This window comes from Miniopterus schreibersii (assembly GCF_964146895.1).
Source record: "Miniopterus schreibersii genome assembly, chromosome: 3".
Taxonomy (NCBI): domain Eukaryota; kingdom Metazoa; phylum Chordata; class Mammalia; order Chiroptera; family Miniopteridae; genus Miniopterus; species Miniopterus schreibersii.
Genome location: NC_138103.1, coordinates 6,746,584 through 6,763,984, shown reverse-complemented (window position 1 = coordinate 6,763,984; position 17,401 = coordinate 6,746,584). Strand labels below are relative to the sequence as shown.

The 17,401-nt window shown below is 47.8% G+C and overlaps 1 protein-coding gene across 8 annotated transcripts in view; it reads left to right on the top strand.

Annotated features, from left to right (window-relative positions):
* SRCAP (Snf2 related CREBBP activator protein) overlaps positions 1-17,334 on the top strand; it is a 36,864-nt gene extending 19,530 nt beyond the window's left edge. For 4 of the 8 annotated variants that reach the window (XM_081133591.1, XM_081133596.1, XM_081133590.1 and 1 more), the window contains exons 21-34: positions 201-485; positions 993-1,157; positions 1,426-1,611; positions 1,825-2,091; positions 2,444-3,918; positions 7,752-8,017; positions 8,157-8,359; positions 10,266-10,435; positions 10,590-10,786; positions 10,881-10,995; positions 11,202-11,321; positions 13,768-13,962; positions 14,103-14,186; positions 14,295-17,334. In XM_081133591.1, the coding sequence (XP_080989717.1) occupies positions 201-485; positions 993-1,157; positions 1,426-1,611; positions 1,825-2,091; positions 2,444-3,918; positions 7,752-8,017; positions 8,157-8,359; positions 10,266-10,435; positions 10,590-10,786; positions 10,881-10,995; positions 11,202-11,321; positions 13,768-13,962; positions 14,103-14,186; positions 14,295-16,970 (6,404 nt within the window). In that variant the 3' untranslated portion in view covers positions 16,971-17,334. The remainder of the gene's footprint in view (positions 1-200; positions 486-992; positions 1,158-1,425; positions 1,612-1,824; positions 2,092-2,443; positions 3,919-7,751; positions 8,018-8,156; positions 8,360-10,265; positions 10,436-10,589; positions 10,787-10,880; positions 10,996-11,201; positions 11,322-13,767; positions 13,963-14,102; positions 14,187-14,294) is intronic. The other 4 variants (XM_081133595.1, XM_081133597.1, XM_081133593.1 and 1 more) reach the window with 3 other exon arrangements.
* Positions 17,335-17,401: the final 67 nt, after the last annotated feature.

The following is a 17,401-nucleotide window of genomic DNA, read 5'->3' as shown; positions in this document are numbered from 1 at the left end:
CAAGGGAGCCAGAGTGTTGGGTTGGGGGCTACTTCAGATTGGCCAGATTGGGGAAGAAGTGATGAAGTTAGAATGAGAAGTTGGGTTAGAGATGGGTGTGGTATTTGTTCAGCCGGAAGGGAGTATGTATGTAGGTTGCTGGGAGCTGGCTAAGGCTCTGGTCAGGGTATATGTGATAGATGTTTCCTTTGTGTCTACAGTGTTACCTTCCCCCCTAGGGGTCCTGAGTGGGATCTCACGGCCTCCGACACCAACCCTGTCCCTGAAGCCGGCCCCACCTGCCCCTGTTCGCCTGAGTCCTGCCCCACCCCCAGGCTCCTCCAGCCTGTTGAAGCCCCTGACAGTGCCACCAGGCTACACCTTCCCTTCTGCTGCTGCCACCACCACTTCTACCACCACAGCCACTGCTCCTACCATGGCAGTACCAGCTCCTACTGCACCACAGCGCCTCATCCTGTCTCCTGATATGCAAGCTCGCCTGCCCTGTAAGTTCCCAGGGCTCTTAAGGATGAGGGACTTGAGATGGGAGGCAGGCTTATGTGCCATGGAGCTGGAGAAGAAAAGCTCAGGAACATGAAAGAGTATAAAATTCCAGGTAGCTAATACATATTAGGTATTTTGCCAAACATTGGTAACTCATAATCAAGTAAGAGCCCTAGGAGAGTTCACAATCTAGTTGGGGAGATGACATGTAAGTCTAGTGGTAGAAGATCATTTGAGGTAAAGGGGCAGCATAGAAGAGGGGGTGGTGATTAATTAGCTCAGTATGGTGGCAGGCCTGTAGAGGATGTAAAGGAGATTGTTAAGCAAATAAGTGGGATTGGAAGGAGTAGCATGTCAAAAGTTCAGACTAGTTGAAGGCTGAGCTTGTTGGAACATGATAAATTGAGGGGAAGGGTTAGAGGAACTGAGACTTGTGCCTCATGAGGGTCTGTGACGTGGCATTGAGCAGAGTGAGCCCTGCGTACATTAAGCCCCTTCTTTGTTTATAGCAGGCGAAGTGGTCAGCATCGGCCAGTTGGCCTCACTGGCACAACGTCCAGTGGCTAGTGCAGGGGGAAGCAAACCTCTCACCTTCCAAATCCAGGGCAACAAGCTGACTTTGACTGGTGCCCAGGTGCGCCAGCTTGCCGTGGGGCAGCCCCGCCCGCTGCAAAGTAGGTAAAACCCACCCCCTGTCCTGCCTTTTTCCTCCTCTTCCTTGTCTTGTTTTTTATGGCTCTTTTAAAATGTCAGTGTGTGTTTCTTTCCCTAGTATTTGGTTGGTGGGGCCAAAGGGAATGGTTGGAGGAAGTTTTTTATTAAGGATGAGGTCATTCTAGAGAAGTTATCTCCTCTGTTCTTTCTCTCTCCTCTTGCCCTTGCCTCTCTGCCTCCCTCCGGCTGATAGCTGCTTCTTTCTCTTTCTCTCTTCCCTTAACCCAGGGAATGTGGTGCACCTGGTGTCAGCAGGGGGGCAGCACCACCTCATCAGTCAGCCTGCCCATGTGGCCCTCATCCAGGCCGTCGCCCCGACCCCTGGCCCCACCCCTGTCTCTGTGCTGCCTTCTTCGACCCCCAGCACCACCCCTGCCCCCACTGGCCTCAGCCTTCCGCTTGCTGCTAACCAGGGTGAGGCTCCTGGCCTTCCTACTTAGCTCTTGCAGGCCTTGGTCCTTCCAGGCATGCCCTGGGCTACTGTCTGTCCAGCCTTCCCTCAATATTGTTTTCCCTTGCCATTATCTCCAATATCTGTCTGCTTCCCTCTCCTTCCCCTGACTTCTTCCATCCTTTGGGTCTCTTGTTTCTTTTCTACCTTCCCCTCAATGTAGCTTCCTCTTGCAGTGCCACCAACCATGGTGAATAATACAGGCGTGGTGAAGATTGTAGTGAGACAGGCCCCTCGGGATGGACTGACTCCTGTTCCTCCGTTGGCCCCAGCACCCCGGCCTCCGAGCTCTGGGCTTCCAGCTGTGTTGACTCCACGCCCCACATTAACCCCTGGCCGGCTACCCACACCTACTCTGGGTACTGCCCGGGCTCCCATACCCACGTCCACTCTGGTGAGGCCCCTTCTCAAGCTGGTCCACAGTCCTTCGCCCGAAGTCAGTGGTGAGTCAAGGTGTCTGAGGCCAGGAATGTTTGCCAGGAATGGAGATAGAATGGCCCCAAGGGTTTCTTAGTCACAACAAATCCCTTCATTATCTAGCACACTGACTTGCTGTGCAGTGGGCCCCAGAACTGGGCTGCTGAGCCCTTGACTAATTCCAAGATACATTTATTGGAATCCTGGAGGGAGAGGAAATGTTAAGTTGCCAGATTCCTTGAGTCTTTGACCTCATGATGTGGGAGTGAAGGTTGTCTGGGAAACAGGTGAAGCTGGGGGGTAAGGGAAGGGGTGGGACAGGGTAATAGAAGGAGCAAGGAAAGAATTCTGGGTCTAACTCATCCTCTGTCTCCACAGCTTCAGCACCCGGAGCTGCTCCCTTGACCATCTCTTCTTCCCTTCCTGTGCCATCCTCACTCCCTGGGCCAGCCTCTTCTCCAATGCCAGTTTCCAACTCCTCTCCCCTTGCTAGTCCTGTGTCCTCTACAGTCTCAGTTCCAGTATCATCATCACTCCCCATCTCTGTCTCCACCACACTTCCTCCCCCAGCCTCAGCCCCACTCACCATCCCCATCTCAGCTCCCTTACCTGTTTCGGCTTCAGGCCCGGCTGTATTGACCAATGTGACTCCAACAATGGCACCTGTTGTCTCAGTGGCTCCTGGACTTCCCTCTTTGGCACCAGCTGGGACTTCCCCATCAGCATCAGCCTTGACTCTAGGTTTGGCCACAACTTCATCCCTGTCCCCATCTCAGGCACCTGGTCACCCTTTGTTGTTGGCTCCAGCCTCTTCACATGTTCCAGGGTTGAATTCAGCCGTGGCCCCAGCATGTTCACCTGTCATGGTGCCAGCTTCCGCTCTGGCTAATTCTTTTCCGACAGCACCAAATCCAGCTCCAGCTCAGGCTTCCCTTCTGGCTCCAGCACCTTCTGCATCTCAGGCTCTAGCCACCTCTCTGGCTCCCATGGCGGCTCCACAGACAGCAATCCTGGCTCCTCCAGCTCCTTCCCTGGCTCCTCTTCCAGTCCTGGCTCCATCGCAGACTCCAGTTCCAGTTCTGGCTTCATCATCTACTCCAGGAACTCCTTTAGCCTCAACTTCCTCACTGGTGCCAGTCCCAACTCCTATGTTGGCTCCATCATCAACTCAAACTATGGTACCAGCCCCGATTCCGTCACCTCTCCCAAGCCCGGCTTCTACACAGACACTGGCCTTAGCCCCAGCTTTAGCATCCACTCTTGGCGGTTCGTCTCCTTCTCAGACACTCTCTTTGGGAACAGGGAACCCCCAGAAGCCCTTTCCAGCTCAGACATTGTCATTGACTCCAGCATCATCCCTAGTACCAGCTCCAGCCCAGACACTGTCTTTGGCACCAGGACCACCACTGGGTCCAACTCAGACGCTGTCTCTGGCTCCAGCACCCTCTCTGGCTCCTGCTTCTCCGATGGGCCCAACCCCAGCTCACACTCTGACTTTGGCTCCGGTATCGTCATCTGCTTCACTCCTGGCCCCAGCTTCAGTGCAAACACTGACCTTGAGCCCTGCCCCAGTTCCAGTGCCCACCTTGGGTCCAGCCACAGCTCAAACTCTGGCACTGGCCCCAGCCTCAACACAGGGCCCAGCTTCCCAGGCATCCTCCCTTGTGGTTTCTGCATCTGGCGCCGCTCCCTTGCCCATCACCATGGTATCCCGGCTGCCTGTTTCCAAGGATGAGCCTGAGACACTGACATTGCGCTCTGGTCCCCCCAGCCCTCCCTCCACTGCTACCTCGTTCAGTGGTCCCCGACCTCGACGCCAGCCCCCACCACCACCTCGTTCCCCTTTCTATCTGGTAAGTTATACTGCCTCAAAGGAGAGGGAGTGGGAAGTTGAGTTTCTTTGGAGTGTTGGTAGAATGAATGAAACAGAATAGTGTCACTTTTACCTTGGTAAATTACCAAGTCTAATTTTGTGGACGTACTAATTCAATGCTATTGGACAAGTCCCTTCTCTTCCCTGAGCCTGTACTCTTAATCTGTAAAATGGGAATAATAATCCATGTTCTACTTTTCTTAATAGGGGTAATTGAGGACCTAATGTGCTTTTAAAACTATTACTCACTGATATGTTGAAGACATTCTTGTTATCATTGGTCTCTTCCTCTTTTGAGTTAGTGTTAGCATCTAAGTGCCCCATTTTACAGATTAAGAAAATAGCCCATTACATGATGTTATCAATGTTACACAGTTTGTGAGAACAGAGATGTGCTGACTACATTGCTTTCTCCTCTTCCCCGCAAGAGACAGTCCTCAGAGACAGGAAGACTTTTACTTTCTTCAGTTGCTGAAACCATTACCAACATCAAGTATTTGAACTTCTAAGGGGGGGATGACACTATGGAATGCAGTTCCCCAAGGATCATCACCTAACTTTTTTTTAATATATCTTTATTGATTTCAGAGAGAAGAAAGGAGAGAGAGAGAGAGAGAGAGAGAAACATCAATGATGAGAGAGTCATTGATCGAGCCCGCAAACCGGGCATGTGCCCTGACCGGGAATCGAACCCCGATCGCCTGGATCCCAGGTCAACGCTCAACCGCTGAGCCACGCCCGGCCGGGCAATCATCACCTAACTTTGATGGCCATTTCTTAAAAGTTTTTTACCTCCATGGTGATTAAGTGGGCAATAAAAAGAACTCTGGCCCCGGTCTGGTGGCTCAATTGGTTAGAGCATTGTCCTGTACACCAAAAGGTTGTGGGTTTGATTCCTAGTCAGGGTACATATGGGAGTCAACCAATCAATGTTTTTCTCTCACATCGATGTTTCTCTCCCTCTCCCTCTCTCCCCCACTTTCTCCAAAAAAATCAATAAAAACATATCATTGGATAAGGATTAGGAAAAAAAAGAACTCTGTTCCCTGTCCCTTAATGAAAGCCATTGTTTTTCTATCATATAAATAGTTCCATTTATGTTTGGTTAAGTTAAACTAAAACTCAGACTCAAGTAAATAACCCAGGAACAAATTAGGAGAAAGATCTAGGGAATCCCTCCAGGCCATCTTATCTTTTGCTCACTCTATTACAGAACTGCTTCTTATTCTTTGCCTCAGCCTCAGCCTCCCACCCTCCATCAGTGCCATTGACTCCACCATTTTTTTTTCTTCTTGGTTAATCCTCACTTGAGGATATTTTTCCATTGATTTTTAGGGGGGTGGGGGGGGAGATACATCAATTGATTGCCTCCCACACCCCCCCAACTGGGCCAGGGATCAGACCTGCAACCGAGGTACATACTCTTGACCAGGAATTGAACCTGAGATCCTTCAGTCCGTGGGCTGATACTCTAACCACTGAGCCAAACTGGCTAGGGCTAACTCTGCCTTTTGTCTTTCTAGTACTGCCAGTGCCAGGTTGGTCTGGCTTGTTGGAAGTAGAAGAGAGTCTAGATCCTAGCCCAAGGGTCTGCTAAATTTAGCCCATGGTCTGCTAAATTTTGGTTGCTCTGCAAGTAGATAGCAGCTTTTTTATAGTAGTTTTTCCTTAAACAGTTTGAGATATAAGTCACATACCATACAGTTAACCCACTTAAAGTGTACAATTCAGTGGCTTTTAGTATATTCACAGAGTTGTGCAGCCATTACCACCGTATTACTTAAGAACATTTTCATGGCCCTAAAGAGAAACTTTACACCCTTAACCACCATCCCCTAACTTCTCCATCCCTCCTAGCTTTAGGCAACTACTGATTTATTTTCTGTCTTTATAGATTTGCCTATGGATTCACATAGTATGTGGTATTTTGTGACTGGCTTTTTTCACTTAGCTTAATGTTTCTGAGGCTCATTTATGTTATAGTACATGTCAATACTTCATTTATTTTTATTGTTAAATATTCCATTTTATAGATACACCACATTTTCTACATTCACCAGTTGATGGGGACATTTGAATTATTTTACTTGTTGGCTGTTACGAACAATGCAGCTACGAAATAAGATTTTGTGTCTTTTCACGTTTTCCATTACAGTGGATGTAAACCTAAGAGTGGAGTTGCTGGGCCATACAGTAACTATATTTAACTGTTTGAGGAATTGCCAAACTGTTTTCCAATGTAGCTGTACCAGTTTACATTCCCACCAGCAGCCTGTTTTAAGGGTGGTTCCAGGATCTCCACAACTTTGCCAGCCCTTGTTATTTGTCTTTTTGATTACATTCTAGTGTGTATAAAGTAGTGTAGTATCTTATGGTTTTGATTTGCATTTTTTGATGGCTAATGATGTTGAGCATCTTTTAAGTGGTTGTTGGCCATTTGTGTATCTTTGAAGAAATGTCTCTATGTATCTTTTGCCCTTTTTAATTGGGTTATTTAATTTATTTTTATTATTGAGTTGTAAGAGTTCTTTATATATTCTAGATACAAGTCCCTTTTCAGATATGTGACTTGCATATCTTCTGTTTTGCTATTTGGGAGCTTGCCTGTATTGATTTTCCCCTGTGCTAGGATGCTTTCCTTTCTTACTAAAATCCCAGTGAGCCAAGAGGTTAAGCTTAAGGTAGACATCAAAAAGGGGGATTTGGGCCCTGGCTGGTATAGTTCAGTTGCTTGGAGTGTCAGACCATACACCAAAAGGTCGTGGGTTCGATTCCAGGTCCGGGAACATACCCAGGTTATGGGTTCAATCTCTGGTTGGGGGTGCATGTGGGAGGTAACCCATCAATGTTTCTCACATTGATGTTTCTGTCTCTACCCCTTCTCCTTTCCTCTCTCTCTAAAATCAATGAAAACATATCCTCAGGTGAGAATTAAAAAAAAAAATTTTTTTTTTTCAATGTTTTTAAAGAGATTTGGGACACTGCTTTTTTTTAGGACCATTTCCTGGGATCCATTCTATTAACAGATTTATCAAGAGCCTACTTTGTGCCAGATACTGAGCTAGATACTGGGTAATTATAGTGAACAGGATCAAATATGATCCATGATATATGGGGCTTACAGATTAGTGGGTAGAAGATGTTAATCAAAGTATCCCCTTTCCCTTCATACAAAGTAAAACTGCAAGTGCATTGGGGGGATGGGGAGGGATTTATAGCCTTTGAAACTGGAAGCACAGAGATGGAAAAGGATTGGGTCAAGGTCATATAGATATCCTATCTGCCAGGGCACTCCCCTTTTCTCTCTCAGGGTAATGAAACCTAAATATCTGGTTATTGTTCCCATTCCACTTCAATCCGCTCTGGCCCTTGGCAGAAACCTGCTGTGGATTTGAATAACCTCTCTATATCCTGGTCAATGATTTGAGGAAGGCTTTTAATACTTGTTTTGGATCTACTGCAAGAAGATATTAATTGAATGTTCTGCAGTTAAACGTTATATGGGAAAATTGCCACAAATCATCTATTTTATTATATTTTTGGAATATGGATCTTAAATTTGAATATTTAGGCATTCTGCTTTGGTAGCATACAAGGAAAGATTTGTTTTTTCTTGCAGAGAAGTTATTTCACTTAACATTTGTGAAAGGAATAACTCCTTTTATTGACAACTTGGAAAACTAAAAAACATAATGTATTTTTAAATCTTATGGTTTCTATAGATTACATTTAATTGTGGGAGGAACTGTCAGGTTTTCTATGAGGACGCTGATTACTTTTTCTGGTGTTTTTTTTTTCTCTTTCTATCCCCAGGACTCTCTAGAGGAAAAGCGAAAACGACAGCGGTCTGAACGCCTGGAACGGATTTTCCAACTTAGTGAGGCTCATGGGGCCCTGGCACCGGTGTATGGGACTGAAGTTCTGGATTTCTGTACCCTGCCCCAACCTGTTGCCAGCCCCATCGGCCCTCGTTCTCCTCACCCCAGTCATCCCACCTTTTGGACTTATACTGAGGCTGCCCGCCAGGCTGTACTGTTTCCTCAGCAACGACTAGACCAGCTGTCTGAAATCATTGAGAGGTTGGCAGGGCTACGTGCTCATGGGAAGAGGGTCTTGGGGCTTCTGAGTGGATGTAGTGGTTAGGGATGTTGAAGGTGCTAACTTTTGGGACTCTCCAGAGTTCCATCTTTTATTCTGCTTGCCTTCTTCCTTTTGCAGGTTCATCTTTGTCATGCCTCCTGTGGAGGCACCTCCCCCTTCCCTACATGCCTGCCACCCACCTCCTTGGCTGGCCCCACGTCAGGCAGCCTTCCAGGAGCAATTGGCCTGTGAGCTCTGGCCCCGGGCTCGTCCTTTGCACCGTATTGTGTGTAACATGCGCACCCAGTTCCCTGACTTGAGGCTCATCCAGTATGATTGCGGTGAGTTCATTGACCAGTAAGGGTCCCTTGACCTCTTTTCCTGTGTTAGTAGTAAGACTGTTGTATCAGGGATTCTGTTCATAAGGTCTCTGTAGATTTCATTGAACATTAGACAGTTTTTTTAGGTTATGTTTATGGGCAAGATGGAGAACTGTAGGATTTATGATGGATTCTTGGCATTTATGCATTTGACTTTGATGAAAGTTGAAAATGTGTGCTAACTCGTTTATTTGTTCAGTGATTATTTTGTGAACATCTGTTTTGCTAATCATTTGGGATATAATTGTGAACAAGATAGCATAGAGTTCAGATTTATGTGGGTGGTACAGGACTGCATAAACAGTAAATTTTGTTTTGTGAAAAGACAATCCTTATCTTTTGGTTAGATTCCTGTTGGTTAGAATGCATTAAGCTGCAAGTAACAGAAGACCAAAAGTGACTTAAACCACCAGTGTTTATCATTTGCTTAATGAGCAATTTTGAGAATAGTGGTGTGTTGCCTGTTCAGCAGCTTAGTGGTATCTTCATGGATCCAGGACCTTCTTATCTTTCTACCTTGCTTTCTACCATCCTTAGTTTTTATCTTTTTATTCTCAAGCTTATTTCTTCATGGTCTTAATGGCTACCATAACTCTAGGGAGCACACCAAATGCTCTGAGCACAAAGTCAGGGGTTGAGACAAAATCATCCTAACAAATCTTTTCTGGGAAAGAAAGCCCTCCCACTTGACTTCGCTTCACAATTCATCAGCTCAGATTGGGCCATATGCCCATCCTTAGAATAATCACTGACAAAGGGAAATGGCAAAGAGGAACTCTGGCTTGTTTAGATCAATCATGATTTATCTTCCGAGGTTGGGTTGGGGCTTGCCTTCCCTGGGATCCAGGGATCTTTGCCAGGTGTCCACGGTATTATTCAGGATCTGTTAACCAAGAATGTCTCTGGGACAGTAGTGAATAGTTTCTGCCACAACCCTGCACAGGTATTTCTATAGTAACATGTTTTTGGAGATTTCCTAAATATCTTAATAAGAAAGTCAGCAGAATTTTTATTACTGTGTACTCAGTACATATTTTATTTTATTATTATTGTTATTTTATCCTCACTCAAGGATATTTTTTCCATTGCTTTTCAGAGAGAGTGGAAGGGGGGAAAGGGAAGAGAGAGAGAGAGATCGATGTGAGAGAAACACATTGACTGGTTGCCTCCCCCACATGCCCTGACTGGGGGCAGGGAGCAAGGAGTAAGGAATGAACCCACAACCCAGGTACGTGCCCTTGACCAGGAAACGAACCCACGCTTTGGTGTGCAGACCGGCGTTCTAACCACACCAGCCAGGGCTCAGTACAGATTTTAGTAAAAAAATAATTTGAAATCATTCAAAGTAGATGAATCCAAAGTCTTTGTTAAAAGTGTTTCAGACTCACTTATTAGAAATGTTGCAGAAGTTAATTCTGTGTTTGATGGCAGGTTGAACTAGATAACCTAAGATCCTGCCTCTATGGTTCTGATCTCAGTGACCTTCAATCCATGTCTGAACCATGACATCAGTGGATTTATTGATGTTTATCCTGTGAATCTGTCCTGTGATACAGCTGGTATAACTCATTGTAGTATTTAAAGTTCTCTTGTTCACACACTATTGCAGATTCCTTTTTTCCCCCTTAGGGTCTATATTACCCTACCCCTAGTTAGACTAGAGAAGTTAGATCCAAGACAGGAGCAGCTGAAGAGGGGAACCCTTAAGGGAAGAAAATAGATGAACTCAGATATTTTTTCATATCCTAGGCTAATTGAAATCCTGGTCTAAAATTTTGGTTATCTTTCAACTACAGCCTTCCAGTGCTAAATTTTCTCCCCACTTTTGTTTATAGCTATCTCTCTGTATCCCTTCATATCTCTTCAGGAAAGTTGCAGACGTTAGCAGTGCTGTTGCGACAGCTCAAGGTGGAGGGCCACCGGGTGCTCATATTCACCCAGATGACCAGAATGCTGGATGTATTGGAGCAGTTTCTCACCTACCATGGCCACCTCTACTTGCGTCTGGATGGGTCTACGAGAGTTGAACAGAGACAGGTAATCCAGACATTGTGGCCCTTACAGACTCACCTCAGCTTCTGTCTCCTTTTCCGAGACCTTGGGGTCCCAGAGAGGGCTACACTAAGCCTTGAGTCTGTTTTGGGGGATGTCTTCCCAATGCTCTCTTTTTTTTCCCCCCCTTTTCCTCTAGGCCTTGATGGAACGATTCAATGCAGACAAACGCATATTCTGCTTCATCCTTTCAACTCGAAGTGGGGGTGTGGGCGTGAACCTGACAGGAGCAGACACTGTTGTTTTTTATGACAGCGACTGGAATCCCACCATGGATGCTCAGGCCCAGGATCGCTGTCACCGAATTGGCCAGACCCGAGATGTTCACATCTATAGGTATTGCCTAGTCTCCCCTTACTTTACTTCCTCTTTGCTGGTAGGGCTTATTGATTTTTTTGGCTGTTTACCCATGGCTTTCATCAACCCCTAGGCTTATCAGTGAACGGACAGTGGAGGAGAACATCCTAAAAAAGGCAAATCAGAAGAGAATGTTGGGAGACATGGCCATTGAGGGAGGCAACTTTACCACAGCCTATTTTAAACAGGTACTGCTATCTTCCAGCCTGTGCAGGAGAGAACTGCTATGCCTGTAAGAGTTACTCCTGCTTATGAAACAGGATGCTTTGACCTTTACAGATCTGTGTCTTCAACCAGTGGCACCTCTGGTACTTCTACCATTAGCCTCATAGCTGTAGGCCTGGGATCAGCATTCCATTGACTCTGACACTTTTCCTTCTGTTCTTTCCCAAAGCAGACCATCCGAGAGCTGTTTGATATGCCCCTGGAGGAGTCATCTGGCTCATCTGTACCCTCTGCCCCCGAAGAGGAGGAAGAGGCTGTGGCCAGCAAGCAGACCCACATCCTGGAGCAGGTGAAAAAAGTGGGCAGTCCCTAGAGGAGAGCTAATGGTTATAGTGTGTATGGTCTCTTGGTCTATTGAGGTTGTCCAGAGGGAAAGCAACTGTTTTTGCTGCTTCCCAGATTACAGTTGGCTTTTAATAGTTGTGGATAAATTGCTTATTGGTTCACGTGACTTCATAAAACAAAGACAGGATTTAAAGTTTCTATTTCTAAGTTTGAAATCCAGCAGTGCTTTTTTTTTTTTTTTTTTAAATAAAACTTTTTATTTATTTATTTATTTACTTACTTACTTACTTACTTATTTATTTATTTAAATGTGTTTTTATTGCCTGGCAGGGCATGGCTCAGCAGTTGAGCATCAACCTAGGATCCAGGAGATCAAGGTTCAGTTCCTGATCAGGGCCCATGCCTGGGTTTTGGGCTCGATCCCCAGCAGGGGGCATGCAGGAGGCAGCTGATCAGTGACACTCTCTCATCGTTGATGTTTCTCTCTCTCTCTCTCCCTTTTCCTTCCTCTCTCTGAAATCAATAAAGACATATTAAAATAAATAGAAATTAGAAAAATATATATGTTCTTACTGATTTGAGAGAGAGAGACAGAAACATCAATGTGAGAGAGAAACATTCATCAGCTGCCTCCTGCATGCACCCCAACCAGGGATCAAGCCCACAACCTGGGCCTGGGCCCCAACTGGGAACTAACAAGTGACCCTTCAGTGCATGGAATGACATTTAACCCACTGAGCCATACCAGCCAGAGCCAGCAGTGCTTTTTAAAAAAAATTTATTGTTGAAAGTATTACAGATGTCCCCTTTTTCCCTCATTGACCCCTTCTACCCAGCACCGCCCCCGCCCAGCCCCAGCAGCAGTGCTTCATAATAATTGTATTTGTTAAGCTAAGATTGTTTAATCTTTTGAGCCTTACTTTCTACTTTTCTAAAATGCTAATGAGAAGGAAGTGCCTGAGGTTAAATGGCATAGTGGATTAAAAAGTGCTTTGTAGCTGGCATGGCTTAGTGGTTGAGCATCGACGTATGATCCAGGAAATCACAGTTTGATTACCGGTCAGGGCACATGCCCAGGTTGTGGGCTTGATCCCCCAGTCGGGGGACGTGCAGGAGGCAGCTGATCAATGACTCTCTCATCATTGATGTTTCTGTCTCTCTCTCCCTCTCCCTTCCTCTCTCTGAAATCAATAAAGATATATTAAATTTTTTTAAAAGTGCTTTGTACATGGTGTAGAACTACTATTTTCCAAACATTGATGCATAATAGAATCACTTGGAAAGCTTTTAAAAGGATTGATCCCTAACCAGGCTGGTGTTGCTCAGTAGTTGACCTGTGAACAAAGGTCACCAGTTCGATTCCCAGTCGGGGCACATGCGTGAGTTTTGGGCTTGATCCCTAGTGCAGGAGGCGGCTGATCAATGTCTCATGGATGTTTCTAAAAATCTCTCTATGCCTCCCTCTTCCTCTATCTCTAAAATCAATAAAAATATTTTTTAAAAAAATAAAAGGTTTGATTCCTAGACCTCATCTGAAAATCTAAATCATTTTAGGAAATAAGGTCTGGGCATATGTATTTTTTCAAAGCTCTTCAGAAGCAAACAAATGTTTAGGAACTATAGGTGTAGAGTATCATGGAGCTGTTTTTCAGTGCCAAGTGCCTTCTCATTGTTGAGCATACTCTAGGCTGCTTCCTTCAGCGCCTTGGGTGTAAGCTCCCATCATTTCTCAAGGGAAAGATTAGATACGGTTAGTCTGTTGTCATGAGACATCTCGGTGCAAGAAAGAATTTTGTATTCAAAACTTTCTGCTTTTGAAAAGACTTAAGGTTTACCCAAATAGAAAGGAAGTAGAGTGAAAGGTCACTAAAACAGTTATTTTGTCCTTAGTGGGAGTCCTGGTCAAATCCTATGTGGACCACTGCATTGCTTTGGTAACTTTAGGGACGCAGATGAGAGTTAACTTTGGTTATAATATTATAAAGCTGGTTTGGTATAAATGGGATTTTGTGTTTTGTTTTTTTAATCTGGCCTGTGACCCAGACAGTTTTTTCCCCTTGGGCCCAGATGATATTTGATTTATTCCAGAATCTACCATGTAGACTGAAGAACCAGTTTAGTTCACTGCTTATAATAATGTTATCACCTTTATAGTACTTAATAAATTATAAACATACAGTATGTCTAAATACAGTAAGTGCATCAGGGTAAGCAGGAAAAGTGCTGTGATCTCATTTTACAGATGAGAAAATTGCTCCTTAGACATTAACTGACTTGTCTAATAAAAAAGACAAGGACAGAACCAGGACTGGGATCCAGGGTTTTTGATCCCAGTGCTTTTTTTGTTTCCTTATTTTGGTGTAAATTTGGCCTCAAATTTTGGCCAGAATCAAATCACAGAATGTAAAGTTTGTTCATTTTCATGGATTTTCTTCCACATACTCTTGCAGGCACTGTGTCGGGCAGAAGATGAAGAGGATATCCGTGCGGCCACCCAGGCCAAGGCTGAACAGGTGGCTGAGCTTGCAGAATTCAATGAGAATGATGGGTTTCCTGCTGGCGAGGGAGAGGAGGCTGGTCGGCCTGGGGCTGAGGATGAGGAGATGTCCCGGGCTGAGCAGGAAATTGCTGCGCTTGTGGAACAGGTCAGTGTTGGACCCACTAGTTCTCAACCTCACCCTCTCCAACTCCTCCCTCTGGACTCTGTGACCCTGCTCTCTTCCCTGGTAAAAATAATCATTTTTTGATTGGGCCCTGGGCTCACCACCACTGCTCCTCTCCACAGCTGACCCCTATTGAGCGCTATGCTATGAAATTCCTAGAAGCCTCACTGGAGGAGGTGAGCCGAGAGGAACTCAAGCAGGCAGAAGTGAGTAGTTCTAGGGGGTGGGATTAGAAGTGGGAAGCTACTGCTTTCTACCCACTTACCACCTTACTTCCCTCTCCTTGACCACACCATGGGCTCTCTCATTGGCAGGAGCAAGTGGAAGCTGCCCGCAAGGACCTGGACCAAGCCAAGGAGGAGGTGTTCCGCCTACCCCAAGAGGAGGAGGAGGGGCCAGGGGCTGGGGATGAGGTTTCCTGTGGGACTGGTGGAGGCAGCCACCGGCGAAGTAAGAAGGTCAAAGCCCCTGAAAGGCCAGGAACTCGAGTCAGTGAGCGTCTTCGTGGAGCCCGGGCTGAGACTCAAGGGGCAAACCACACTCCTATCGTATCCACCCATCATACCCGCAGCACCTCCACACCCCCCCGCTGCAGCCCTGCCAGGGAGCGAGTTCCCAGGCCATCGCCTAGGCCTCGACCCACTCCAACTTCAGCTACTGCAATTCCTGTCCCAATCCCTGCCCCAACCCCTATTTCAGCTCCAAATTCATTAACTATGCTTCCTGTCCATATCTTGCCTTCTCCCCCACTTCCTCCACAGACTCCTCCCTCTTGTTCTTCTGCTAGCACACCTCCTCTTGCCGGTACTCCTCCACCAGCTCATACTCCACCTCCTGCTCAAACCTCTGTCTTAACTCCTACCTCCCCTCTCTTGCTTGGTCTACCTTCTGTGCCCATCTTCCCCCCAGTCACCAACCTCCCCTTGGGCATGGGGCCTGAGGCAGAGCTATGTGCACAAGCATTGACATCTACTGAGTCCCTGGAGCTGGCTGATATGGCCAGTTCTGAGACTTCCCCTCTTACTTGTATGCCCCCTAAGGATTTGTTGCCAGTTGCTGTTGAGATCCTGCCTGTATCAGAGAAGAACCTTTCTCTCACCTCTTCTGCACCTAGCCCAATCCTGGAGGCTGGCAGTTTCCCCAGTGGTCAAGAGCAGGAGGTACCAGAGCCTGCTGAGGGGACCATCCTCACAGTGCTGCCTGATGGTGAGGAGGTGCCCATGTGTCTGAGTGAGAACAGTGGGCTGGCGCTCCCACCTTCAGCAGTATCTGATGAACTACTTCAGTTGCCATTGGAGGCTGACAAGAACTCAGAAGAGCTGGTGGAAGCCCGGACCCCAACATCCAGCCCACAGAAGCCACCACAGGAGCTTGGTTCAGCTGAGGTTACAGCTCCATCAACCTCATCCTCAGCCACCTCCTCACCTGAGGCTTCTTCGCTTGCCCGGCCCCCTCGGCGTCGCACCAGTGCTGATGTAGAAATTAGGGGTCAGGGGGCTGGTCGGCCCGGGCAGCCTCCAGGCCCCAAAGTGCTTCGCAAGTTGCCAGGACGGCTAGTGACTGTGGTAGAGGAAAAGGAACTGGTGAGGCGACGGCGACAGCAGCGGGGAACTGCCAGCATCCTAGTGCCTGGGGTCTCTGAGACTGGTGCCAGCCCAGGAAGCCCATCTACTCGCAGCATGTTGGGGCCAGAATCCTCACCTCCCATCAGTGGGCCCTGTGAAGCTGCTCCCCCATCCACACTGCCCACCCCAACCCAGCAGCCCTTCATAGCTCGCCGTCACATTGAGCTGGGGGTGACTGGAGAGGGCAGCCCAGAGAATGGAGAAGGGGCACTGCTTGCCATCACCTCTCCTGCTATGAAACGTCGGAGGGGGAGGCCTCCCAAGAAGAACAGGTCTCCAGCAGATGCTGGACGAGGGGTGGATGAGGCACCTTCATCCACCTCTAAGGGAAAAACCAATGGGGCTGACCCAGTTCCTGGAGCTGAGACCCTTATTGTTGCAGAGCCTGCCCTGAGCCCCCAGCTTATTCCTGGGCCTCAGCCTCTTGGACCCCAGCTAATTCATAGACCAGAGCCCATCATCCTATCGCCTGTGGAGAAAAGAAGGCGTGGGCGGCCCCCTAAGGCACGAGATTTACCTATTCCTGGGACCATTTCCTCTCCAGGGGATGACAGCTTAGAGAGCCGGACACAGCCACTCCCAATACCACCACCTGTGCCACCACTCCCACCACTCCTAGCCTGTCCCATTGCTACTGTCGCCAACACTGTCACCACTCTCACCATTTCAACATCCCCACCTAAGCGGAAGCGGGGCCGACCTCCCAAGAATCCACCATCACCCCGGCCCAGCCAGCTCCCTGTCTTGGATCGTGACTCATCTTCTGTCCTTGAGAGCTGTGGATTGGGGAGGCGGCAGCAACCCCAGGGCCAGGGGGAGAGTGAGGGTAGTTCCTCTGATGAGGACGGAAGCCGCCCCCTCACCCGCCTGGCCCGCTTGCGCCTCGAAGCAGAGGGAATGCGGGGACGAAAGAGTGAAGGGTCCATGGTGGTGGCTGTAATTCAAGATGACCTGGATTTAGCAGATGGTGGGCCAGGCGGGTTAGAATTGTCACCTCCCGTGGTCTCATTAGCTCCAAAACTGCGCTCCACCCGGCTGCGTCCAGGTTCTCTAGTTCCCCCACTAGAGACTGAGAAGGTGCCTCGCAAACGGGCAGGTGTCCCAGTTGGTAGGGGTCCTGGGCAGGCAAAGCGGGGCCGCCTGCAGTCCCCAAGTCCCTTGGGGCCTGAGGGTTCAGTAGAGGAGTCTGAGGCTGAAGCCTCAGGTGAGGAAGAGGAAGGGGATGGAACCCTACGCCGAAGGTCTGGCTCCCACCGCCTTGGTGGGACAACCAACCAAGGGGACCAGCGTATCCTGCGCAGCAGTGCCCCTCCCCACCCGGCTGGCCCCACTGTTAGTCACAGAGGCCGAAAGGCCAAGACGTGAGTGGGCTGCCCCTCCACCTAGGCTTTCCACCATGGCCCCTCTCCCTTTACTACCAGGCCTGACTCTGTTAACCACTACTTGAAGTCTTGAGGGGGAAAGCCTCCCAGAGACAGGGGCCTTCTCCCTTCTTTCCACCAAAGTAGGGGGTAGGAAACTGGTTGTCATGGAAATGGGGCACTTCAGATATTCCCTTCCCTTCCACCCCACATGGCTGGGCAGTGTTAAGGGTGGCAAGATAGTCTCTGTCCCCACCCCCTTGTACTTGATTCCCCAGCAATCTCTCACAGCCCCCCACCCTTAGGGGAAGGGGGAGGGGCTTCTCTACAATAAGGTTTTTTTTCTTTCTTTTTTTTTTTTTTTTTTTTTAAGAAGAAAAAATAATAAACTTAGTTTCTGTATGAGCATCCGCGTAAGGAGGCTTCTGATTTTCT